General features: G+C 36.9%; 1 protein-coding gene and 1 pseudogene across 2 annotated transcripts in view; both read left to right on the plus strand.

Annotated features, from left to right (window-relative positions):
* The window catches only part of RSF1 (remodeling and spacing factor 1), a 131,717-nt gene extending 114,612 nt beyond the window's left edge, over positions 1 to 17,105 (plus strand). For both annotated transcript variants that reach the window (XM_072610755.1, XM_072610756.1), the window contains exons 15-16: positions 11,996 to 12,181; positions 14,667 to 17,105. In XM_072610755.1, the coding sequence (XP_072466856.1) occupies positions 11,996 to 12,181; positions 14,667 to 15,229 (749 nt within the window). In that variant the 3' untranslated portion in view covers positions 15,230 to 17,105. The remainder of the gene's footprint in view (positions 1 to 11,995; positions 12,182 to 14,666) is intronic.
* On the plus strand, positions 1,811 to 2,366 carry LOC140505116 (protein FAM136A pseudogene; annotated as a pseudogene).
* Positions 17,106 to 27,740: the final 10,635 nt, after the last annotated feature.

A 27,740-nucleotide genomic window follows, 5' to 3' on the forward strand; every position in this document is an offset into this window, starting at 1 on the left:
TTTTGTAACACACCAACATATCTTGACTTTGTAATTTCTAAAATGCCTAAAACAAGAAAGGACAGTTCTGAAATGTTTTGATATAGTATGATATTTCTTTTGTTCCAGGCCTTTTTTTCTCTTTAGTTTCTACATTTTTAATTCAGTTATATTCTGCCAACACTAAGTATCTACCATGTCCTAAGCTCTTTGGGCTACAAAATAAGTAAAATGTTCCCTTAGCCTCAGAGAATTTACAATCTAATTTGTGAGAAAAGATGTATACTCAAAGAGACACATACATCCTTGTCTCATAGCACAATACCTTATACATAGGCAATACAAAATAAATGTCAATTGAATTGAATTGAAAATCACTAGTACAGAGCCTGAGAGTTTAGCTGAGTGCTGATGGGGCTCATAGAAGGTGGGGTTCCTTCAATCCTGTCTTGCAAAGTCCATATGTGTATTGGATGTACATCTGTGCTGATGTGTGCAACAAAGAGTTGTGATTGTTGAACCAGGTCAGTAGTAGATATTTCCATGCACAAACTGCATCTTATCAACAGTTCAAGAAATACTTCTCATTTGAGCTATTCATTCTTTAACATTTGTAACATCTGGATTCTCATTAGAATCCTAGACAGGAAGAAGAAGCCCATTTACCATATTAATTCCTTATGAAAAGGACCCTACTCTCAATTAATTGATAAACATTTCCTAAGTACATAATCTGTGCTGTTAGGCACTGGTGATACAAGGGTAAAGAATGAAATAGTTGCTACCCTCATGGTTCTTGCATTCATATACACACACAGAGTTTTCCTTGTTCAGTCATTTTTCAGTCATGTCCAGCTCTTCATGAGTACACATGTATATACAAAATAAGAAAATAATTGCAAATAATAATATTTGGCATTCATTTATCACCTTAAGTTTAAAAAAAAAGCACCATACATATATTACCTCATTTGATCCTTAAAATAATAACTTTATGAGGTAGCTGCTATTAATATTCCCATTTTACAGTTGAAGAAACTGAGGCAGTAAGATTAAGTGATTTGCCCAAGGTCCCATACTAAGCGTTGGAATTTGAACTGAGGAGTTCCTGACTCCAAGTCCACTGATTTTACCTACTGTGCAACCCAGTTTCCTATAACAAGGTCATTATCAAGTGGAGCCACTAGCAATTGGGATAAGAAAACACTTCATGGGGGCAGGCCCAAGATGGTGAAGTAAAGACAGGGAACTTGCCTGAACTTTCCCATATTCCTCTTTAAACAGCTTTTTTAGTAAATCCTGAAAATGAATTCTGGAGCAGCAGAACCAACAAAAGGATGGGGCAAAATAATTTTCTAGGCCAAGACAATTTGGAAGGTTGGCAGGAAAGGGTGAGAGTGGAGTGCAGTGCAGGCCAAGCATCTCAGCAATCCAGCAACAGGCTTTGGGGGCAGTGGCTGCTATAGCAGTAGAGGCAACTTCCTGAACTCTCAGCCCACAGATGGTAAGGGGGTTGGACAACTGGTCAGAAGGACAAGGGACCTTTTACTGGAACTTGGTGCAAGACCCTGTTACATTGCCCATATATGGTTGAGGGTGTAAAAGAGTGTTTTCATTTGCTTCCAGATGAGAATAAAGACCAGGAGAGCAGTGATTTCATCTCTCTTTGGATCTTATCACCTTGGAAGAACTGAAAACTTATAGTCCTCCCCCTCTCTGCTCCCTCCTCCCCCCCCACCCCCCCCAAACTAGGTCTGAAAACAACAACATGGGTCAGGGGGTGGGGCAGAGCCGCTCTTGGAGTGCCAAGTGTTTGCCAGGCAAGGGCACTTGGGCAGGGCGTGGGACTGAGGCTGTATAGTTATATGTCATTGTAGAGTCACAGCAGCTGCAAATGCAGGAGGCAGTGGACACCATAGTGAAAGAGCTGGAATGGGAGAATATCCACAAATGCAGGGTAACATGTTACAATGCAATGCCAGTTGCTGTGAAGAGACCCAGGCCTCCATGCAGCAGGTTTATTAGTGCATTGAATGCTGCCACACTCCTTTGACCCAGGCACAGGCCCTTGTGACTAGCAAACTAGAGAAATTTCAGGACCTCCTGGCTCAGTGCGCCATGCACTGCAATGACAAAGCCAAAGACTTGATGGATGCTAAGGAGCAGGGAGCAGCAAGTGAAGAGGCAACTAGAGTCCTGTGTGACCAGATGTGTTGACGACTACATGCACCTCATCCCCGCCATGACCAAGAAGATGAAAGATTCCCTGGCATCTATCTTTTGGATCTCTTAACAGCTTTCAGCTGATTCAAAGGTATTCCATTCCTAGAAGCTGGAATAACCCTTTGGATTTATAGGTATTAGCAGTTCTCTGCGCCAGCCTACCTCCCATCTGATATGAATCTTTGAGGTAGCTGTCCATTTGTGTTTGGTGCCAGCTTCACACCCGCCTGATTGAACCATTTCTCATAAACCAGAAAGCAGTAGCCATGAGTTCACTACTGATTGGAAAAGAGAAATACAGTTGTGCTTTTCTCCCTCGTACAAGAACTGGCATGCAGAGAGGAGTCTGGGGTAAGAGGATTACTTGGATTGGAGCACTGAGCAGTTCCCATCTGATTTGTCCTTTGATGAAGACAGTGCTCACACCAATTTTCCGCTGAGACACCACACAGGGTCATAAATGGGAAATCTCCCACCAGGAATGTAAAGCTCAGGTTACTTTTCCTTGCCCTTTTGGAAGGTACTACAGGAGCAACACCTCACTTAGAGTTTTCTGAGAGTAACCTGAAACAGTTTTGAAAGAAAGCGCCTCTTGCTTGCAGAACAATTTTAAGCCTCTTCCTTAATGAAATGGTAGATGTCTGGTTTGGGGAAAAGTTAGTTTTCCCTAAAGAAGAAAAAGATGTGTTTTCTGACCCTAGCCCTGCTCATTTGCCCTCTTCAACAGAAACAACTTGTTGAGAGGACCCTCTTAGGACAGGAAAGGGTAGGAAAACAACTCAAATTTCTAAGCAGGTTACAAGAAGACCTTTTTTCTACCCCAGAGTAAAGGAGGCAGCTAGCATCAATTATCCAGTTATCACTGTTGGTTAAAAGTTTGAGCAACATGTTAGTACTGAGTATTGTGTTAGAAAAGATCTTGTTCTCTTTTACCAACTTCTTACTGAATGCAATTAACATAGCCTTCTTGTTCAATGTTTCAAGGCTATGTCATATTTTCCTAGTGATTTAATGAAAAAATAAGTAGTTTGATTTTTTTTAAAAAACATACAAAAACAACAACATGAAAAGCCTAAAGGAAAATGTAATTTTATCTTGGGCCACCAAAAAAGAATTCCTTAAAGACCTCAAGAAGGGTTTTAAAAATAAAAGAAATAGAAGAAAATTTGGGAAAAGAAATGAGAGTGATATAAGAAAAGAGCAACATTGACATGGAAATATGTTTTACATGGTTGCACATCTGTAACCTATATCAAATTGCTTACTGTCTGAGGGTGGGAGAAAATTTGGAACTCAAAATTTCACTTAAAAAATGAATGTTAAAAATTGTCTTTATCTGTAATTGGGAAAAACATACTGTTTTTAAAATAATATCAAAAGCATGCTGTAATGTTTTGTTGTGTTTTTCCTTTGTTTTCCAAGAGGACCATGACATCATGAAAAAGATGACATGACTTGCAGTTGACTTTGATTTGAGTGAGGGAGGACTGACATAACATTTTATGTCCCTTTTGAAGTGACTTAAAGTGACTTGAAATTTTCACATGGTGTTTTTTTATAACATCTATTGAATTTTCCTGCTATGTCATTATAAGAAGAATTTGTGGCTACAATATGTAAATTATAGAGGACATTTTTGTAAATATATCAAAGTTTAATTTTAAAAATGAAAAGGTATATTGCAGAAAAAGAAAAGAATCAACAGCTTGGTGAAAAGAGGCACAAAAGAATACCGAAGAAAATAGCACCTTAATAGGCCAAATGGTAAAAGGTACAAAAATACACTGAATAAAAGAACTCCTTAAAATTTAGAATTTAGCAAGTGTGGAAGCTAATGACTTCATGTGAGACATCAAGAAGCAAACAAAATCAAAAGAATGAAAAAAGAAGAAAATATGAACTATCTCATTGGAAAAACAACTGAACTGGAAAATAGATTGAGGAGAGATGATTTAAGAATAATTGTACTACCTGAAAGCCATGATAAAAAAAAAATAGCCAACATACCATATTTCAAGAAATTATCAAAGAAAACTGCCTTGACATTTTAGAACCAGAGGATGAAATTGAAATTTAAGGCATCTACCACTCACTTCCTGAAAGAGATCCCCAAATGAAAACTCCCAGAACATTATAGTTCAGTTCCAGGGCTCCCGGTTCAAAGAGAAAATATTGCAAGCAGCCAGAAAGAAACCCTTCAAATATTGTGTAGTCACAGTCAGGATAGCAAAAGACTTAGTTTCTACATCAAAGGATTGGAGGGCTTGGAATATGATACCTGGATGGCAAAGGATTACAACCCTACCCAGAAAAATTGAGTATAATTCTTCAGGGGGAAAAAAATGGATATTTAATGAAATAGAAGGCTTTCACACATTCCTGATGGGTAGACCATTGCTGAATAGAACATTTGGCTTCAAATACAAGGCTCAAACATAAGAAGGTAAACAGGAAAGAGATAAGAGATTCAATAAGGTTAAACTGTTTACATTCCTACCTGGAAGCATGTTACTTGTAACTTCTAAGATCTCATTATTAGGATAGTTAGAAGGGGGAGTGTACATAGACAGAGGGCTCAGGTGTGAGTTGATAATGAGATGTATTTTAAACAATTAAGAGGCGAGAAAGAAGGCTACACTGGGACAAGGGGAAGGGAGAGGTGGTAGAATGGGGAAAATTAAATAAAAGAAGTGCAAAAGAACTTATAACAGTGGATGGGAAAATGAGGAGGGTGGCAGAAAATACTTGAACCTTACTCTCATCAGAGTTGTCACAAATAGAGAATGACATATCTTACCCTACAAGGAAATAGGAGGGGAAGGAGGAAAGAGAAGAGGGAGCTGATAAAAGGGTGGGCAGATTAGGGGAGGTGGTTATAAGCAAAACATTTTAGAGAAGGGACAGGGTTAAAGGAGAGAGAAGGATAAATAGGAATAAAAATAGGATGGAAGGAAATACATTGTAATCATAACTCTGAAAAAAGTTTCTTAGCAAGTTTTTCAGATAAAGCCTCATTTCTCAAATATAAAGAGAATGAGTCAAAATTATAAGAATTCAAGTCATTCCCCAGTTGATAAATGATCAAAGAATATGACCACGCAGTTTTCAGAAGAAGAAATCAAAGCTATCTGTAGTCATATGAAAATGCTCTACATCCCTATTTATTAAAGAAATGCAAATTAAAAAGAACTCTGAGGTACTGCTTCACACCTATCAGAATGACTAATATGACAGAAAAGGAAAATGAGAAATGTTGAAGGAAAGGTGGGCATATTAGGTCACTAAAGCACTATATATAGGTAGAGTTCCAGCCATTCTGGAAAGCGATTTGTAATTATGCCTAAAGGGCTATAGAATTGTGCATACACACTCTTTGACCCAACAACACCACTAGTAGTTCTGTGTCCCAAAGAGATGTTTTTTTAAAAAAGGAAAAGGATTATAAGTACAAAAATGTTTATAGAGGCTGTTTGTGGTGGCAAAGAAATGGAATGAGAGGATGCCCATCAGTTTGGGAAATGGTATGTGATGATTATGATGGAGTGTATAAGAAGTGATGAGCGGAATGCTTTCAGAGAAACCTGGGAAGATCTATGTGAACTGATACGGAGTGAAGTGAGCAGAACCAGAGCATTGTACACAGGAATATTATAATAATGATGAACTGTGAAGGACTTAGGTATTCTGATCAAGACAGTGAATGATACAACATAGTTCAGAAGGACATATGATAAAAAATGCTATTCACCCTCCAGCTAAAGAACTGATGAGTCTGAATGCAGACTGAAGCAAGCATATTTTTTTACTTTCTTTTTAATTTTTTATCTGTATTCTTTTGCAATATTAATATGAAAATATGTTTTGCTTGACTTCACATGTATAATTTATATCAAATTGCTGTCTCAAGGAGGTAAAGGGGGAATTTGGAACTCAAAATTTTTTTAGGAACATATCTATGCTTACATGTAATTGAGAAATATTTAATGAAATAAAGAAAAAATTTGTTAGTGAAAAAAAAAATAGCCAACATACCATATTTCAAGAAATTATCAAAGAAAACTGCCTTGACATTTTAGAACCAGAGGATGAAATTGAAATTTAAGGCATCTTATTTAAGGCATTCGCAATTTTGAAAAATAACTAATTGAATATATGGAGGGAGAATCAGGAGTTGTTGAGCACCTCGATCACAAATTTGGGAGACTGAAATAATGGCAGTTGACTTCTAAAGAAAGTTTGAAACTTGGGAAGTTTGGAATAGAGGTGATTTGAAGGGATTTTTTTTTTCATTTCTTTATTTTTAAAATTGTTATTTTGTTTTCTCTTTTATCTTGTTGGGTTGTTTTGTTGTTGTTGTTACATATTTTTTATGGGGAAGGGTAAAATAATGAATTTTGTTTTGGCCATGTTGACTGAAGTGTCCTTGGAACATCCAGTTTGAAACATCTGTGCAGTAGTTGGTATATAGGTTGGAGGTTTTTCAGAAGAGGGCTTAACCAAATGATGGTGAGGTAAATTGGGTTTGAGTGTGGAAGTGGACATTCCATTGTGCCAAGGAACAGGGTCCCCTTTATGATCTGTTAGTTATGAATACTATTTTAGAGCATGAAGTGAAATTCAAATCAGTTGGTATTTATTGAGCTTTTTTACATGTGTTCAGTTTTATGGAGAATACAAAAAAATTGGGGGGAAACCACTTAAGCCCATGAAACAGCAATAGCCCTAAGGCAGCAGGAAACTTTGGATATGTTTCTGGAATCAGGAAGTTGTGATCTAGACTCTTTTAATTGCTAGATCTTTCTGAGCCTGACATAGTCAATTCTACGGGCCTCAATTTCTTTCTCTGTTTAATGGAGGCAATAATTCTTAACCTCCTAAAGTTATTATGAGGTCCAGGGGAGATAGTTTATGTAAAGCACTTTGCAAACCTTACCATACAATAATCTTTGTCGGCTGTTGTTAATAGTTTCTTTTGTGAATTTTAAAATAATATAAAATATGTTATTAGAAAGCACTTGCAGAAATGAGTAGTGCAGAATCATTAGTGTTAACTAGAGCTCAGAGAAGGGAGAAATTAGGTTTTCTCATTGATAGTTCAAAGCAAAGGGTGCAAAATATCTTTCTATTTTAAACTTCTTCTTCAGACTTACCTAGTGACATTAGTTTCTCAGTCAGTACATCATTTGTCTCAGCTTGTTCATACTTTCCTAAAAGTAACAGTGCAGATTTGATCTTTATTACCCATCTGACACAAGAAGTAATGTGATATCGTTGATCTATATACATATATCATGACATGATGAAGAGAAAAGAGCCTATTCTGTGAACCATTCTTCACCTAGAAACCCCCCCCCCCCCAAAAAAAACCATAAAACCCCAAAAGCAACAAACCTTGAACGCCACATCATAGAAGTAATCTTTAGTTCACAAAGACTGTGCTGGAACTCTGGAAGTTGCTACCAAGATTAAAAACTTCTTGTGCAAGCCTGGGAATATACTTTGTGACTATTATCCCTAAGATTGGAGAGGCTTATCATTATATTGGACATCAAGTAATTGTTTTTCAGCTACAGCAACTCATAAAACCACCTGCTGAGATACAGAGAGGTCCTGTAAGAAGACTAAATCATACCAGCAAACATCTTTATTGACCATATACTTTCAGTTTCTTATATAACTAATTTAATTTTTACTTTTTTTCAATAAAAAAGCATTTGTTTTCCCTCCTTCCCGTCTTCTCCCCTGCTCCTCTATTTTAAACAAAAAAAGACAACTAAAAGCTTGCCGATCTCAGATTAGATGTCATGACTAATATTGGTCCAAGGGATTACATATCAAACCACTCTCCCCTTTCCCTCGTCCCTTGGTAAAAAGGTGAGGGGTTTAAGATGAATATTATATATAAAATATTTTTTATATATTGCTATAATAATTTACATAGTATTACATATATAAACATAAAAAGAATATTAAATATGCTGTCAGATATAGTCAGTTTTATTTAATTTTCAGTTACCAGAGAGGTTTCCAAATATATTAAGAAATTACTGTAGTGTAACAAGCAAAAAGCATCAGTACAATTTAAAAATATAAATAGAACCAGGTTTGGGCTAGATAATCTCTGAGATCTCTTTGTAACATCAAGTTCCATGGTCCTAGTGGAAAGAGCCCTGGATTTTGGTAGCATTATCATTTTTATTATATTGGCACAGCCTAGCTATAAGCACTGAATAGTCCTCCAGCTGTTTAAGTTGCTCTTTATTGCTTTAAGAAGTACTTTGTAATTGAATATAAAGAGATCTTTCTTGTGGTTTAATAGGTTGATCCCCTGATATTTTATGTATTTTGCAATAGGATTTTCCTTTCTATTTTAGCATCTTGTGTTTTGTTATTATTATATAAAAATGCTGTTGATTTTTTTGAGGGTTTATTTTGCAGCCCTCAACTTTTTTGAAGCTATTAATTGCCTCAGTATCTCTACTCATTCCCTAACATTTTCCAAGCATGCTAACAGATCATCAGCAAATAGGGGTAGTTTTATTCTCCTCTTCACCTGTTGTTATGCATTTGATGCCTTTCTCTTGTCTTTTTGCTAGTGGTAGCATTTCCAGAATTATAGCAAGGAGTAGTACCTTGCTATAGAGGCATCCTTACTTCAATCCCTTGTTTGTTGGGAAAGAGCCTAGTGTATCCCCCGTTGCATATGGTACTTGTTTTTTGTTTTGTTATTGTTGTTGTTGCTGTTTTTTAGTCCAGTCTGACCCTTTGTGATCCTTTTTGGACTTTTCTTGGCAAATATACTGAAGTGCTTTGCCATTTCCTTCTCCATCTCATTTTATAGATGAGGAAACTGAGACAGACAGGGTTAGACTTGCCCAGGGTCACCCACAGCTATAAGAATTCTGAGGTCAGATTTGAACTCAGGTCTTCCTGACTCCAGGCCCAGCAGTTTATCTACTGTACCACCTAATGACATTTGGTTTTAGGTACATAACTTTTTATTATATCAGTAAACAGTCCCTCTTTGCCTATACTTGTAGGGTTTTTAGTAAAAAGGAAAAAAAATGTTCTACTTTGTTAAAGGCTTTTTCTGCATGATGATTATGTGGCTTGGGGTGGAATGGTCTTTAATATGATTACTTGTGTTGATTGACTTCCTAAGGTTGACCTTTGCATCCCTGGTATAAATTCCACTTGGTTACAGTAAATGATTTCTTGGATAAATCAGTGTAATATCTTTGACAGGATTTTGTTTAAAAGTTTTGAGTCAATATTCATTAAAGATATTGGTCTATAATTTTTCTTTCATGTTTTCTCTTTCCCTGCTTTAGGTAACGGGACCATATTTTGTCTTATGAAAGAATTCTTGTAGGATGCATTATCAGTTTTTGAGAATAATTTGTGGAGTATGAGTAGAAATTTTTCTTTAAAAATTCGGTAGAATTCTATGGATGACATTTTTCTTACTCTAATCACATTGATTTAATTCATGTAAAATTTTATTAATTTTATATAATCAAAATATTCTGGTTTGTCTTTTGTGATTTTCCAAACCTCTTCTGTTTTGCCAATAAGGAAACCAAATTGCCTAAAATGATATAGGTAGTAAATTTGAGCTGGGACTGGAACCCAAGCATTCTACCTTCAAACCAAGCTAAGGTGTGCTAAGGCCTGTTTGTGAATAATAATAATTATTCCCTGTAATAAAGTATATTAAGAAGCAATGGTGAATGGAGAGCCTGCAAGGACCACCTGGTGTATTACCTGCTTATTCTGGCCTATATGTGATCCTTGGCAAGTCCTTTAACTTCTCAGTGCTCAAGACATCTCTTAAAAACTAACTTGCTGCTTTGTTTTGGTGTAGTTTCCTTATCCCTCTACCAATGATATCATCAGTCCAGTCCTTATCTGTCTGTCAAAAATATTTAGCCCTTTAAGGTTTACCAAATATTTTACAGATAGTTCATTTGATCTTTACATCAACCATGTGTCTAAGATACATAGAGAATTGATTCAAATTTATGATCTCTCTTTTCATATTTACCTTTTTATACTTCTCTTGAGCCTTGTGTTTGAATGTTAGATTTTCTATTCAGCTCAGATCTTTTCATCAGGAATGCTTGGAAGTCCTCTATTTCATTAAGTTTATTACATTTTCCCCCTGAAGGATTTTACTCAGTTTTGCTGAGATTATTCTTGGTTGCCATCTTAGCTTCTTTGCCTTCTGGAATATCATATTCCTAGCCTTCTCCTCCTTTAACATGGAAGCTGCTAAATGTTATATGAATCTTGACCATGACTCCACGATATAGTTTCTTTCTGGCCACTTGCAATACTTTCTCCTTGATCTGGGAGTTTGGGGATTTGGCTATAATTCTGGGAGTTTTCATTTTGGTAACTCTTTCAGGGGGTTACTAGTGAATTCTAATTTTTATTTTTCCTTCTGGTTCTAAAATAGCCAGGTTAGTTTTCCTTTACAATTTCTTCAAATATGATTTCTAGGCTTTTTTTTATGGCTTTCCAGGTACTTAAAAAGTCCTTAAAATGTCTCTTCTCACTCTATTTTCCAGGTCGGTTGCAATTGTTTTCCAAATGTTTGCGTTTTCTTCTATCGTTTTCATTCCTTTGTTTTTGTTTTATTGTTTCTCAGAGCCTTATGAAGTCATTAACTTCTACTTGCTTAATGCTAATTTTTAAGGAATTATTTTCTCTACTGAGCTTTTGTACCTCTTTTTCCATTTGGCCAATTCTGCTTTTTAAGGAAATATTTTCTTCAGTATTGTTTGGTGCCTATTTTACCAAACAGTTATCTTCTTTTCATCGTTTCCTTGCATTACTCATTTCATTTCCCAGTATTTTCTCTGCCACTCTAATCCCGTAAAGTTGGCCTCTGCTCATCCTGGGGGGGTGGTAAGGTACTGTCCCAAGCTTCAGACTTTTTCATAGTGCAGAGCTAGTTCTGAGAGACTGCAAGTTTTTTGGGTTTCCAAAGCGATATTATCTGGGGGAGAGGTTCCCTCGCCGTCCTGGTTTACACTCTGGTCTTACCCAGGAAGGGCCCCTGCTCCCCTGCAGTCAAAAGTTTTAATGTTCTTCTTAGCCCTGGAACTATGACCCAGAACTGAATGTGGGCAATGGAGTTTCTGAACAGTGCCAGGTTCAATTCAGAATCTCTGTAATCTCTTTCTGACCAGTTGTATGGTCCCCTTATTCTCTCTGGGCCAAGATCCCCAGAAATTGCCTCCCAAGGCCTGCTGCTGGTATTGCTAACATGTGAGCTTTGGGCCAGCTCCCACTCCACCACCTGCCTACAGAACTCTCCTGTGTATCTTAAGTTGTCTCAGTTGGAAAAATTTCTCACTATTCCTGTTGTTGGCTGTGCCACTCCAGAATTCATTCTGATGTTATTGTAAAATTGTTTGGAGGGGAACATTGGGAGAGTTCAGCTGGGCTGATGCCCTGGACTCGCTCTTTATCTGGCAGCATTCTGGCCCCAGATACTCTCCAAGTAAACACTTAGAAGTTCTAATATTTCATGCCCCAAGTTGGTTAGGAAATTTATTCCTTAATTTTATAGGCATTTATTGAATGATATACATTAGTTAAGGAAAATAATAAATGTGCACATTATTGATGTTTGTCAGTATATCTAAAGACAAATGACCCTTTTAGCAACATTCAATTTATATAATGCAGTGAAAGTTGTCGTTTCTAGTGTCCACAATTTCTAATTTTAATAACAACTAATAGAATTTTTTTTTATTGTTGTTTAATTTGATATCCTTTTAAACAGAGAGTGATTATAGTGATTACAGTGAAGATTACCTGGAAACTAGACGGAGAAGGTCAAGAAGGAACCAGAAAAGACAAGTTAACTATAAAGAAGACTCAGAAAGTGATGGTTCCCAGAAGAGCTTCAGATATGGTAAAGAAATGAGACGAGTTCACAAGCGCAGGCTTTCCAGCTCAGATAGTGAAGGTAAGGAGTAGGACGCTGATGTATTGAAACTTTGTTGGAGAATGGGGTATTGGCCCCAAATAAGACATGAAGAGTAAATCAAGCTTATGATGAAATAGAATTTCTCATAAAATTGAACTTCTTAGTTTTTCTGGTCTTTAATTATATTTTTATCATAGTATTTGCATTGTGATTGTTTTGAGTTTTTCTGCCATGTCATCTCAAAGGCTGTGTAAGCAGTCTAGAGCCTACCCTAGAGTCCTGCAGTTCTGGAAGGGCTGTGAGTATATCGTTGTAATACAGACTCTCTGAGAAACCTGAAAAACATCAGAGAGGCTACTCGCCAGACTGGCTACACTGTAACATCTCTTAAATGCCATTTAACAACTCATAGATGTGCTGATAATTTGCTTTGCTGGAAGAAGTGCTCACTGATAAAATTACAGATCCTTAAAGATATATATTATATATAGAAGATATACCAAAAAACAACATAGCTTTTGTTTCTTACTTAATCATATAGTTTCAATTAGAAATTAAACAATTGTTTTTCACACCCATGGTGGATAAAATGGGATCCTCTTCTAGAGTTCTTAGAAATTAGAGTTTAGAGATTCTCAGAGTACAGTGGACTATTAGGGATCATTTCATATGTGAGATAGTCTCTGTTTTCAAAGACCTCACATTCTTATTGGGAGAAGAGAGTTCAGCTAAAAGGTACCTGGAAAGGTCCAGAAATTATAAGGGCCTGGTTGTGGGGCTGATGGCAAAACCCAGAGGTCCTTTGGCAATGTCATTAAGTCAGATTACAGTGGTAGAGTTCTGTATGGTATAGAGGTAGGGGCAGAAGGACTTTAGTTGCAATACTCATAGTAAGGGTAGTGGTCTCCACAGAAGGATCAGAGTTGTTGGTTCTATCTTATCCATGCCCTATGAGCTACCTAGCAACCTGCGTAGGTTCTGGGTGCTTTGAGTTTGTGTAAGGATTGCAAGGGGAAGGCAGGATTATATCTTCCTAAAGTCTTTTTTTTCTTTGAGCTAAGTATTTTCATAATTTATGTGTACATTTTTTAAAAAATGTGTAGCCAGTAGGATAAAGTTTAGAGCTAGATAATTTTAAATGTTCCTTCCATATATAAAATTACATAATCATAAAGTGATGAAAATATAAGATGATGCTATTCAAGAGGTCTGAAACAGTTTGTTGACAACTTTTTAGGTACTTATTTTGAACAGTACTTGGTTCAGCCTTTTTTTATACCATAAATTTCCAGTTCTTTGAAATTCATTGTATTGTTTTTGTCCTTCCATTTTCTCTTTTCCCAAACTACTTTTATCACTCTACCCCCACCTAACCACCGCACTTTTGGTTCCTGGTTTGCTAACAGAATAATCCATGAGAAAATTAGGTATGAGATATTTTGAACAGAAGAGTTGAATGCCTTTGGGGAGTGTGTATATCTACATTCCAAAAACAAATTGATTTTATATTATCCATTGTGCCTTGCACATACTCAGCATTTAATAATTGTTGAATTAAATTGTTTTGTCTGCACTATTTGTCCCCTCCATTAAAATCGAGTGAGCATTTAGAAAAAGTCATTATAACATAATTCCCTGTTTTTTATTGCATTGTTTCCTAGTGTTGACATTTCACCACATTTAGTAAAGTGTTCATTCCTTAAGTGGTTAAAAGCACTGATTTGGCATAGTAATGTATATTCTCTATGAGGATTTAAAGATACATAATTAAGGTTTCCATATGAGTTGAATGTTCTTTCCATACACTGACATGTAAGCAGCCTTGAATTTGGTGTCTGGTTCTACCCTGCATTCCAGCCATCAGGACCTGAGTTTTGCACATATATTTATCCACAATCCATACAAATATTTATCAGGTGCCTACTCCGTAACGCACTGTGCTGGGCAGTGCAGGGGATTCAAAGAAAACTGAGACATATTCCTTGCCCCTGAGGAGCTTACAGTGTAATAACTGTATACACATTTTCACTTACCTTGAGGACTAAAAGTGAAAGGGAAGGAGAAAAAACCTTCTTAGTGTGCAGTCAGTTTATTGAACAAAACCAATTGGCTATGAAAGAAGTCACATAAAAAAACTTGTCCTATATTTGAAGTCAAAGTACAAGATTCCTGAGTCAGACTTAGTAAGGGGAGGGAGAGCAAAAAAAGTTGGGATAATTTTTGACAATTCTTATGGATTCTCACAAAGACAGTACATATTCTCTATAAAAGACAACTGAAGGAAAGGGAACTAAATATCATTTCTTGTTTACTGTATCATAAGCTTCTTAGAGGTAGAGATCATGCTTAAAACTTTGTATGCCTTTCCAATGCCTAGGACAGTGATTTTCACATCTTAAGGGGTTTAATAAAATACTTGTATTTATGAATTGAGTCAGGTCATGGCAAAGGGGTGGGGAGCAATTTTAAAGAATCTGTTTGCTATCAGATTTGCTAATGGCTTTGAGTCTGCTACTTGTTCCAGAGAGCTACATGTCCAAGAATTCTGATGATGATGAGCCAGCTAAAGAATCTCAACGATCGGTTCGGAAGCGAGGTCGAAATGCAAATGACTGTTCAGAAGCAGAGGAGGAGGAGGAAGGCCGACCTGCCCGAAAAAGACTGCATCGTATTGAGACAGATGAGGAGGAAAATGGTGAGAATGCTGATGATAATGTGGAGCAGCGTGCAGCAGCCAGCAAGCACTCAGCATCCCATGGGCAGCACGATCATGCCAGGAAGCCCTATAGGATAGACAGCGATGAGGAAGAGGACTTTGAGAACGTTGGGAAAGTAGAAAGTCCATTGGACTATAGCTTAGTGGACTTGCCTTCTGCCAATGGACAGAGCCCTGGCAAGGCTATTGAGAACTTAATTGGCAAACCATCTGAAAAACCTCAAGCCCCCAAGGACAGCACAGCCAATGCCAGCCTAGCACCTAATGGGATGGGTGGTGGGCAGGAAGCAGGAGCACCAGAAGAAGAAGAGGATGAACTTTTAAGAGTGACTGACCTTGTTGATTATGTCTGTAACAGTGAACAGTTATAAGACTTTTTTTCCATTTTTGTGCTAATTTATTCCACGGTAGCTCTCACACCAGCGGGCCAGTTACTAAAAGCTGTTTTATTTTTCTTAGAAAACTCTCCACTACAGGATCACTTTTTAGAAGCAAAAATTTCAGCAGTCCCTGCAGTCTTTCTGTGAAGTGACCAGTTTTGAACTTTGAAGATAAATAATCGCTGAAAATTCCCTTTGATGTTTTTTTGGTTTTTTTTATTTTGTTGTTTTTTTTTTTGTCTTTCCCCCCCCTTAAGTTCATGGTCCTTGGTAATTTCATTCATGGAAAAAATACATAGATACACACACACAAATCTGTATTCTAATAACAACAAAAGATTTGTATATTTTTGACTTTATAGTTTCTGAGCTCTCCTGACCTTGTAAAAAGGATGGATAAGAATGCATTCCAAATCTGTCAGGGCCCAAAATGGAATTTGGGGGTGGGAGAAAGCACTCGTGCTTTATTGTTTTCATAATAAATATATACATATACACACATATATATTATATTTAAACATTCATAACAGATTACAATTTACAGACAGTTTAAAAATACGTCTGTATTATTGCATTTTGTGAATTGTAGATAACATCATACCATGACTCATTTAGTAACAACCTTCATGAAATCAGCTTGTTTAATACTGGAGATAAACACACTTAATGAAAAAGAGACCAAGAAAGTACCATTAGTAAGAGCTCTGATTTAAATATCTGTTACAATGGAGTTTCTTTTTTTTTTTTTTTAATAATCATCTGAAAAGCATTTGTACCATGAAGCATATATAATGAAGCTTGGACAGCCAAATTGTGCTAGCAGCAAATTTTGTAAAATGGCTTTATGAATATTTGATCAGATCATCCCTACTGTACCATGTCTTGATGGAAAATATCAGTGTGATGATTGTACATATTTGGTCAATATGACAAAAGAGATAGTGTAACCATTACAGATAGCATAAGTATTATTTTTAACAACTGACCACTTAATGTTTAAACATTTGAAAGGTCATTTTAAGATATGTATATCTATATAGGTATAGATATCTGCATATGCCAGACATCAAGAGACGTCGAGCTGACAATGGAATTTTAGCACATTTGATGATGGGAGTGGGTTTTCAGGTGACTCCTAACCAATCTGTTCTTGCCCTTAGTATCTACTTCAAATTGAAGTCTACAAACCAAGCAGTTCCTTTGGGAGGTTTTTAGTTTGAGTTTCTGAGTGTGTGTGTGTTTATGTGTGTATGTGTAAGAGTGAGAGAGTGTGCACATGTTTTAGCATTATCTGCCTGGATGTATTAGCAGGTTTTAAATATCGTTTTTTGCCTTTGGTCGTTAGAACTTCATTCAAATTTATACTACTCATGTGACCAACCTAAAGAAGAAGGAAAGCAACTGGTGTCTCTCCTAAATTTATGGGCGTAACATCCACTTAAACATGCCTTGACACTCTCAAGGCAAAGTGATGTTTATCATTTTAAGCAGAGAGGTGGGGAATTGAAGTGGACAATTGAGCACCTGGTTGGCCCTAACCATGGTCCTCATTTTATTCAGCCTCTGTATCATCCTGTGAATTTTCAGGTAGGAGCTCTAACATCTGGACAAAGCATAGCCTTTATGATGAACCTTCCATGTGTCTTTTTGAAACCAGAGATGGTCTCTTCTGGTCAGCCCTGTTTTTGCAGAGGGATTTATATTTTTCCCCCTTTTCTGTCCATTGCTGGCAATGGATGCATGTTACCTGCTAATGGCACCAAGGGGTCACATCCTATCTCCTCTCCAAATTAAACCTTTTGTGTGCTAGTCAATCCATAATTAAGCACTTCTTTTTTTTTTTTTTTTAAAGCTGGCACTAGAACTACATATAAATACCTCTCTAGAAAACTTTGCCTGCCTTCCCTTTATGTTCCTCCCCAATTTAATCTGCAGACTTAACTTTTGGCCTTGAAAGTTTATAGCTGTTTTTTTTTGGTTTTTTGTTTGTTTGTTTTTTTACTTATGTTGGTTCTTTACTATTTTATTCTATTTCACTTTAGTTCTGTAGTTCACCTGTCCATTAATATTTTTGTTGGATTCTAGCAATGTATATTTCGTCTGTTTTAAAAATAAAATAAAATAATCAAAGGCAGCCTAAAATTAGGGTGCACCAGTAGTATGTTGTGTCAAGAAAGTTGTGACTTTTTATTTTGAAAAAAATGTCCCATTTTAAGGGGAAGAAATGACTTGCATTAACAGGCCACAAAATGCCTTTATAATTCATGCAATGTTTAATTCAAGTTCCTTGTCTGTTTTTTAGAGTACATTATAGAGGTTTAGCAATTTAACTTCATTTAAAGCAAGCTGGCAGAGAGAGGATACCTGCCAGCATCAATTTCGTTTTGCACCTGAGCAAAGGTAATCACAACAGACAACTTCCCTTTGATAATATGCCTTCTCCTTGCTCTCCACCCCGACAAACCCAGCTCCAACTTCCACCTAAAACCTGCACTTTCACTTCAGGCACATAGACAGAAAATGTGACTGTTATAGGATTAATATGTTTTCATTACATGCCTAATGTACAGAAATTCAGAAGGTTCTTTGTACTTCTCCAGTGCAGAAAATTGTGAATTTTTATAATAATTTGGTAGATAGATACTGATTGTAGTACCAGCTTCTTGCAAGAATTAGCCACTTTGACCAGCTGGTATTTAAGGTCTTTGGATCCATGTACATGTGCTAAGTGGCTGAACTATTCCAACCACAGCTCCTGGTAGAACCTTTCAGCCAAGGTCCATCTACCTATCTGTATATTAGAGTCACTGATACATACAGTGTTGCTCCCCAGAGAGTCCAGTATGTACAGCATATAGCTGATTAACCCAACTGAAAACTGTAGCAGACCTAGACTGGCTCTGTCCCTTGTTAGGCACACTCAAGCTTGAGCTTCTTGATCACCACAAAGGAAGTTAGTTTACCATAATGTGAATTCTAAATATATTTTTCATTGATACGTGAAAATGAGGAAGCTCAGATGCTTTCACAAAAATATAAGAAAATAATTCAGGACTACCCCAGACCTCCAGAGTGACATTGAGCATTCTATGGCTGCCATATAACAAAGCTGCTTACATACTGTAAAACCCCTTGAATAAGATCCAAACTAGACACTCCTTATATCCATTTCTATTCTATAACAGATCTATTAGAGGTTCTGGTGTTCATTTTATTCAGCCTTATTGTTAAGTCAGGATTTGGAGTGTTTAAGAATAATTTCATTTCTTATAAAAATATCTCCCTTTTCACTGGATATTTTAAAATGAATACAACTTGGTCATGAAAAAGAATAGGACTTGTAGTTAAATTGCAACTTGGCTTTGAAGGTTTTCTGTGGATGGAATAATGCCTAATGTAATACTTACTGATCCTAGCATATTACTGCAAATCCAAAGGAAGAAATACAACTAATGACCAAATGGAGATCCTTTGGATGAACTGTGTGTTTTCCACATGGTGTGACTTGGCTAAGATTGCAGTCTTTGTAAGGAAATGAGTGGTTTAGTTTAGGATATGTAAATAGTCAAAAGGTTTTCAGATATCTTTAAAACCACTAGAAACTCCTCAAAGTTTTTAAATGAAATAATTGCAAAATAATTTCTCCTGTTGCCTAGTTCTTAGTTGTCACAACCCAGCCCACTTCGCTTAATAACATTAGGAACCTGATTGGTCACTTCATTCTAAGTTGATGGGGGAAAAGCAGGTCTATGTAAGTGGAATTAGTGGTATTGTTTCATCACAAGAGAAGTTTTTTAAAGCCTGTGTTGCACATATAAGAGATTGTTAGAAATAGGGACATTCTTCCCGTGATTTTTCGATTTACTCAGCCCTCACTATGAAGAGGAAAATGAAGTGTAGAAACATAATAGACTTAGCTCCACTCTCATGAGTGTCTGTGACATATCCATGTCCCCATGTTATTTATTCAAACTCAGAGTCTTGTTTTCTTTGAACAAGTTCTCAATTTTAAAAATCCGTGCTTTAGAGAAGAACTACTATGTAAAGAAAGATGATGAAAAAGAATGCATTCTTTGAGCACCTTATATTTGTTTAATTCGGCATGTACATGCACATATATGAGGAAAATGTTTCTCAAAGATTTTTTTCACAGGAAACAATGTTTAAAATAGAGGGGTTTGTCATTGCCATGGGACCAGAAGATAAGAGTGGTGTTCTTCCCCTTGTTCTGACACATTCAGAGAGTAATGCTGTTCTCTAGTAAGCAGTGATTGCCAAAGTTGTCTCTGCTTTACTGGCTTTGTGGCTGAGCATCTCAAAGCTAAAATCATCATTTATCATAACAGAATCTATCTTCTCTTCAGCACCAATGTCACCCACCATTCCCAGTGTTTAAGGTCAGCTAAGTTTGAAAGTGGAGGGTGAGCCTTGTAAATTTGCTTTGTTATGGTAATCCTGGAAACAAGTTTTAAATGTGGTCAGCAATGTATAGATTATATACTGTACTTGTTTTAAGAATCTTTCCTTCCACTCTGCCTTAAGTTATTGTTAGCATTATCACTTCACGTTTATTGAGTGCCAATAGTTTGCTAGGTGCTGTCATTCTTTTTTTAATAGAGAAGAACAAGTCCTTGGGACCTAACAGGTCTGCCATCAGTCACTACAGGCCAGAAATTTTTTGTAGTGAACTTTGTATAGATGACTCAGATTCTACATTGTAATGCTCTTTTTTCTTTTACACCTCCCCAGCCTACCCATCACCTTGAGTTAAAACATTGCATAGGTTACTTTCAGCAATTTTTTTTCTAAATATATGGTTAAAAAGCCATTTTCACATAGGTTTGATTGTCTTACTTACCATTTTATTTTTGTGCAGTTCCTTGAAAATAGTGACAATGCTAAGCACTACAGAAGCAGTCCTGGCACATTTGCAATGATTATAATTTAACGCACAGAAATATTCTAAATTGTAATACCTGTATGGAATATATAATCCTCCATATACCAGATTTTTGGGTGGGTAAAAATTATTTATGATTTCTGAATAAGCTATTTAGACTTTAAGGTTTTTTTTTTTTAAAAAGATGTTGAACAGAAATTTTAATAGAATAGAAACTTCAAATTCAAATTTGTTAACACAATTTGGAAAATATGCTGAGGTCTGTCTTACTCCTTTTGCCACTGGATGATGTGAGTTAAGAATGGAATTGTCAGCTCCAGTTTTATACTTCTTAACTTTCCTCAGTTTATTAAGAAATTTTAATTTTATTGTAAAATGTGTTTTAAAATCTGTATTTATTAAGTTCTGGTGGTAGAACAAGTAGCTGCATGTTAGAAATACAGCCATCCAGAAAAACCATTGTTTGGAAATTTAAGTAAACACTCAAGAGCTTCAGAAATCGTTTAACTTATTTTGTACGTTGCAAAAAAAAAAAAATTTATTTTGCTTAGAGTGACATTTTTTATAATTGTGTACAGCTTTTAAGGGGGTGGGAGGTGGGGAAATAACACCCAAAAGTAGATTGTAGATTTTTACAATTGTGTTTGTGATAGAATATCCATGGGTCTATGCTGTAATTAAAACTAAAACTGCTTAACAATTTGTGCCATGGTCTTTTTCATCCTCCTGCCTGAGAGCTGGATTTTGCGGGTACAGATCAATTCTGCCACACAAGGGAGCTGCAAAACCAGGGAAACTTAACACAAGCACCATCCCCAAATCCCCAAAGGCATTTCCCAAAAACTCAAAACTGTAATATCTGTTCACATAAATGAGTGATTTAATCAGGGTCTGGAATGACCCTGATTAGAAGAACTACAGCATATTCTGACTATCTGGTTTTTCCAAGAGAATATCACAGCTGGCCTGATGTTTTGTTCTCATCTCCAGTAGCCATTTGCAATTTGGGATTTTTATCCTTTCAGAAAAACCTACCTGTGATTTTTGACTCTATCAAAGAGTGCAGTACTCTTATTCTGAAACACGTGGAAGGCATATAATCGCTTATGACTTACAATTTAGACTACTGCTTTTCATGGATGCTAATTCATGTGCTTTTAAAATAGGGCAAGAAAAAAGCAAATGCTGTTTTCTAATTCCACTTTCCTTCAGTAAAGATGGATTTTGGAATCTCATCCTTTTAAATAATACATATCCATAGTTTATTAAAAAAACAAAACACTTCTTTGTTTAAATGCCAATGTCCATGGAGCACAATGGTGCTGTCTGGATAAATTCATCTATGTGAGTGTCATGATAAACATCTAATCAAGCCAACTGTTGTGCAGCTTCTCTCTGCGGTTGTTTTCAGATAGGACAGGCTCTTAAGTGTATTTATCAGTGCAATCCTGGTGATCTTGAGTCTCCTGCCTTGGCATAAATAATATAGATTACTTGCTAGTAGATAAGCATTTGGGGGTTCTGTGTGTATTTGTTGTTTATTTAAGTAATAGTATCTGGCATTCAGAACTAATCAGATCAGAGGTGCCAGAACATGCCTTGCAAGTTAAGATATGCTTTTGTGAAACACTTTATTTACTCCTATACTTTGGATCTGTTTTGTTGGTTTTTCATTTTTGTTTCTAAGAAAATATAAAATTTGTGGATTAGGTTCTCAGATGTAGGGAATGTCTCCATTTATTTTGTTCTTGACAAGTGTTAAATGTTAAGAAGCTCAGCAATTAAGGTCATAGACGTCTCAGCCTTGCAAGAAGGCTGAACTTCTATTTCTTCATGGAATCACGATCCTTGCTAAAATTCTGAAAGGAGAACCTAGGATGATTTCTTCTGTATGGATGTGTCCTGAATGTGACAGTGGCAGAATATATTTTAAGAACTGGAAGTGTGACTCCTTGCACAGAAAATCGTTGATACTTTTCACACTTTTGTCCCCCTGCAACTATGCTATCACAAACTTGTAAATTTTGTGCATAAAAATGTGGGAAGTCCTGATAGCCTCGAAGCTTAAGGGGTTGAACTGCAATTTTTGAACAGCTAGTATGTGAAAATAGCAATGCACAACTTCAAATATTATATACCTTGTAAATGAAAAACAGAATATGTTAAGGCTGGTGCCAATATTTTTGTTAATGAAATGTTCATTGTTGTCTCACTACAGTCTGGTCAGAACTCTCTTGGTGTGTAAACTAGGCCCAAAGCCATTTTATAGCTGCTGGCCTAATTGTGTAACTTTTTCTTTCATAATGCTTTTGTTATAATACCTTCTGTCATTTATTACATATAAATATGACATGTTAAGTTGTCATAATAAAAAAAATTTTAAATAACTTGACGGACCTAGCATGTTGTGTTAGTAAACTTAGCTTTTGCATTAAGCCTTAGCCCAGAGCTTGTACATAATGGTTTGGTGGAATCTGAAAGACCAAGGTTCAGATCCTAGCTCTGCTTCTAGTAAGTTTGACCATAGGTGAATCATTCATCCTAATTTAAATTCAACATTTTATAAGCACCTGATGTTTATAAGGCAGTGGGGATGTTTTTAACTGAGAAAATGATGGCTAAAGAATGAAGGGTGGATACCTAGTAGATGGGTACCCAAACTACATTGGTGTCAGTGGGAGTGTAGAAGAGAGGACTGATGTGAAAGATGTGTGGATATAAGATTGGCAGGAATTAAAGATGGTGCCAACATTTGAAATGCAGGTACCCGTAAAGATGGTACTGCCCCCAGCAAAAATAGAGAAGTTGGGAAAGGAGGGCCAAGGGTAAGGGGACGAAGATGGGTTCAGTTTTGGACCAAGTGAATTTGAGATGCTGGGACATCCAGCTAGAAATTTCCAGTAAGTTGTGGAACTAGAGTTCAAAGTGTGTGGGGGCAGGGAGGAGGGGGGGAATTGGGCTGAATATATGGATTTAGATTCATCTGCATAAAGATGACAATTGAATTCTGGAAGCATGTAAGATAACTAAAAGTTTAAAGGAGTAGAAAAGGGAGGCCAAAACTTTGGGAGACACACACTTAGGAGGAAGATGTTAATCCAATGAAAGCCAAGAAGTTGTCAAAATAGGTCAAGAATGAGCAGGGGCCTAGAAGCCAAGACAGAAAAGAACTCCAGCAATAGAAGAGACTGGTCAGTGGCATCTCCGGTGATAAGAAAAGTCAAAGGGTATAAGGACTAAGGAAGGAGCCCATCATATTTAGTGGTTGAGGTCATTTGAAAATTTTGGAAAGAGCAGATTTAGTACAGTAGTACTGATGGCAAAGGGATTGAGGAGGGCATGGTGAGGACATGGATTAATGAGTGTAGAAAAACTGGAAGAGGAGAGGAGATAAAAGGTAATAGCTTTAATTGATGTTGGGGGATCAATAGCAGGTTTGGGTTTGTTTTTTTTTTTTTTAAATAATGCTGAGGCATAAGTATATTTATAAGCAGTGAGAAAGGTGCCTAAGGATAAGGAGAAATCTCAGATGATCAGGGTATCTGTCAAGGAAAATAAGGGAAGAAATAAAGGATACAAGTTGAAAGGTTAAGTTTGGGTAAGAGAAAGGCTTTCTCATCCTAGGAGGCTAGAGGAAAGAAAGGACAGATAAAAAGGTGAAGAAAGTTTTTAAGATGTTAAGGGAAGGGAACATGAGGGAAGTCACATTGAAAAAAGGCCTGTCTTTTCCATCAGTTGGGAAGTGAAATCCTTTGCTGAGAAGAGAGGAATAAGGAGTTGATTTGAAGAAAGATAAAGACATTTTTTAAAAAAGTCTAAAAGAAGAGTGAGATGAAGTTGATTAAAAAAAGAATAAAGTGATTACTCTCATCTTCCATTTTAAACAGGTATAAAAGAAAAATGAGATGAAGTGGATTAAATAAAGGATTACTCTCTAGCCTTGTAGGCCTAGGTGAGATTAAATACCATTAAATTTTAGTGGACCCAGTCTGCTGAATTTTGTGACTTTATCCAGCAGTATTTGATGACTGAACCAGAAAAGACAGGTGGTGGGAGGGTCTGAGCGTTGAGAATTGTCAAGGCTTGTGCAGTGCTAACAGAACACATCAGGCGATTCAAGACAGAAGGACATGATCTGGTTGAAATGGCAAACTACAGGGTCAGTAATATAAAGGGGAGAAAGTAAGGCAAGAATACCAATGATGACTTGGAGAAGAAAGAGCATTGAGGAAATTCAGGTCTTATGACCACAGGGGTCCCCCCAGAGTCTCTTCTCCCTCTACTAATACTCAGTGATCTCATCAGTTCCCATGATTTCAATTATCATTCCTATGCAAACAATTCCAAGACGTATGATCTCTTTTCTCAGTTTCAGCCTCACCTCACCAACTGCTTTTTGGACATTAATAGGCATCTCAAAATCAATCTATCCAAAACAGAACTCGTTCTCTTTCCTTCCAGTCACCAAGGCTCCCAGGCAGATTGTCATCCTTGACTTCTCCCTCACTCTGACCACTCAAATCCATTACATTGCCAAGTCTTGTCATTTTCCACCTTTCCAAAGTCTCTCAGAAATGTTCCCTTCTCTGCAGTCACGCAGCTACCATCCTGCTTCAGGTTCTCGTCACGTCATGTCTAGACTGTTGCAGTAGCTACTGGTAGGTCTGCCTGCCCCAAGGCTCTTCTCACTTCGATCCATCCTCCACTCAGCTGCCAAAGTGAGTTTCCTAAAGCACAGGTCAGACCACCTTTTAATTCAAACTCCAGTGATTTCCTGTTGTTGAGTCATTTTCAGTCATGTTTGACTCTTCATGACCCTATGTGGGTGTTCTTTTTAAATACATTATTTATTTTTCAGTTCTCAACATTCACTTCCACAAGAAATTGAGTTCAAAATTTTCTCCCTATCTCTCTGCACCCCCTACCTCAGGACAGCATGCGCTTCCATCCACCCCTTCCTCCAGTGTGTCCTCCCTTCTATTACCCCATCCCTTTTATGTCCCTTCTGTTCTCCTATAGGGCAAAATAGATTTCTATGCTCCATTGCCTGTATATCTTATTTTCCAGTTGCAAGCTAAAACAATTTTTTAACTTTAATTATTAAAGCTATGAGTTCCATATTCTCTCTGTCCCTCTAGTCCCGCCCACCATCATTGAGAAAACAAGCAATTCAATATAGGTCATACATGTGTAACAATGCAAAACACTTCCATAATAGTTATGTTGTGAAAAACTAACCACACTTCCCTCTGTCCTAGCCTGCCCCCCAGTTTTTCCATTCTCTCCCTTGACCTGTCTTCCCATAATGATGTTTGCTTCTTATTATCCCTTTCCCTAATTTTCTGCCCCTTCTATTATCTTCCCTCTCCTATCCCTTCCCCCTTACCTTCATGCAGGGTAAAATAAATTTCTATATCCAACTGAGTATGTGTTATTCCCTCCTTCAGCCAAATCCCATGAGAGTAAGGCTCACTTATTTCCTTTCATCTCCCCCCTCTTCCCCTTCAATGTAAAAGCTCTTTCTTGCTTCTTTTATGTGAGATGATTTGCTACCTTCTACCTCTCCCTTTCTCTTACTCCTAGTACATTTCATTCAACAGTAAATTTTATTTTTTATTTTTATATTTAATATAAATAAAATATATATTTTTATATTTCATATTCAAATTACCATGGGCCTTCTCTGTGTGTGTGTGTGTACATATGTATGTATATAAAATACATACATATAGCCATGTGCATATACATATCTATACCTATATAATATACGTATACATACCCATACATGCCTACATATATATATATATATACATATATACATATATATGTATATATATATATATATATATATATTCTCTCTACCCTAATACTGAAAAAGGTCTCATGAATTACAAATAACATCTTTCCGTGTAGGAATGTAAACAGTTCAACTTTAATGAATTCCTTAAGGCCTCTCTTTCCTATTTACCTTTTCATGTTTCTCTTGATTCTTGTATTTGAAAGTCAATTTTCTATTCAGCTCTGGTGTTTTCAAGAAGAATGCTTGGAAGTCCTGTATTTCATTGAAATTCCATTTTTTTCCCCAGAAGTATTATACTCAGTTTTGCTCGGTAGGTGATTCTTGGTTTTAATCCTGTCTCCTGTGGCCTCTGGAATATCATGTTCTAAGCCCTTTGATCTCTTAGTGTAGAAGCTGCTAAATCTTGTGTTATCCTTATTTTATTTCCACAATGCTTGAATTGTTCTTTTCTGGCTGCTTGTAATATTTTTTCCTTGACCTGGGAACTCTGGAATTTGGATATATTATTCCTAGGAGTTTTCCTTTTGGGATCTCTTTCAGGAGGTGATTGGTGAATTTTTTCCATTTCTGTTTTACCCTCTGGTTCTAGAATATCAGGGCAGTTTTCCTTAATAATTTCTTGGAAGATGATGTCTAGGCTCTTTTTTTTGATCGTGGTTTTCAGGGAGACCAGTAATTTTTAAATTGTCTCTCCTGAATGTATTTTCCAGGTCAGTTGTTTTTCCAGTGAGATATTTCACATTATCTTCTATTTTTTCATCCATTTGGTTTTGTTTTATAATTTTTTGGTTTCTCATAAAGTCATTAACTTCCACCTGCCCCATTTTGATTTTTAAAGAACTATTATCTTCCGTGAGCTTTTGAACCTCCTTTTCCATTTGGCAAATTCTGCTTTTTAAAGCATTCTTCTCCTCATTGGCTTTTTAGATCTCTTGCCAGTTAGGTTAGTCATCTATTTTTAAAGGCACTATTTTCTTCAGCATTTTTCTGGGTCTTCTTTAGCAAGCTGTTGACTCACATTTCATGGTTTTCTTGCATCACTCTCTTTTCTCTTGCCGGTTTTTCCTCCACCTCTCTTACTTGATTTTTAAAATCCTTTTTGAGCTCTTCCATGACCTAAGATCACTGCATTTTTTTTTTGGAGGCTTTGGATGTAGAAGCCTTGACCTTGCTGTCTTCCTCTGATGGTATGTTTTGCTCTTTCTCATCCAAAATGATGGAACCTTTTTACCAAGAATTTAACCTTCTACAGTCTTATTTTTCCTCCTTTTTTGGGCATTTTCCCAGCCAGTTACTTGACTTTTGAGTCCTTTGTCAAGTGGAAGGTATACTACCCTAGACTTCAGAGGTTTTGTGCAACTGTTCTCTGAGATATCTCTAGGGGCCTGTAAGTTCTCAGTCCTTCCAAAATGGTACAGTCAAGGGAGAGGAGTTTACTCCTCTCCTGGCCTGTGCTCTGGTCTGCGAGCAACCAAAAGAACTCTTTTCTGCCCTGGAACTGTGAGTAGGATTCCCTGTCCACAGCCACCACCAGCTCTGCCATGCCAGCGCTCCTCCTCACCCCAGGACTGCCTTTCAGGACTGAAACCCAGATCAGCTACTCGATTCCTCCAGAGTCTTTAGGCTGAGTGGATGCTCAGTGAATCCAAAAGTGGATGCTGCTGCAACAGTGGTTGCTACCACCTGGGGTTGGGACCACACTCCCTTCTCACTCAGGTGGAAGAGCTTTCTTTCTGACCTTTGAAGCTGTCTTTGGAGTTTGTGGGTTGAGAAATCTGGGAACTGTACCAACTGCCTATGAT

The sequence above is a fragment of the Notamacropus eugenii genome, chromosome 5 (assembly GCF_028372415.1).
Source record: "Notamacropus eugenii isolate mMacEug1 chromosome 5, mMacEug1.pri_v2, whole genome shotgun sequence".
Taxonomy (NCBI): domain Eukaryota; kingdom Metazoa; phylum Chordata; class Mammalia; order Diprotodontia; family Macropodidae; genus Notamacropus; species Notamacropus eugenii.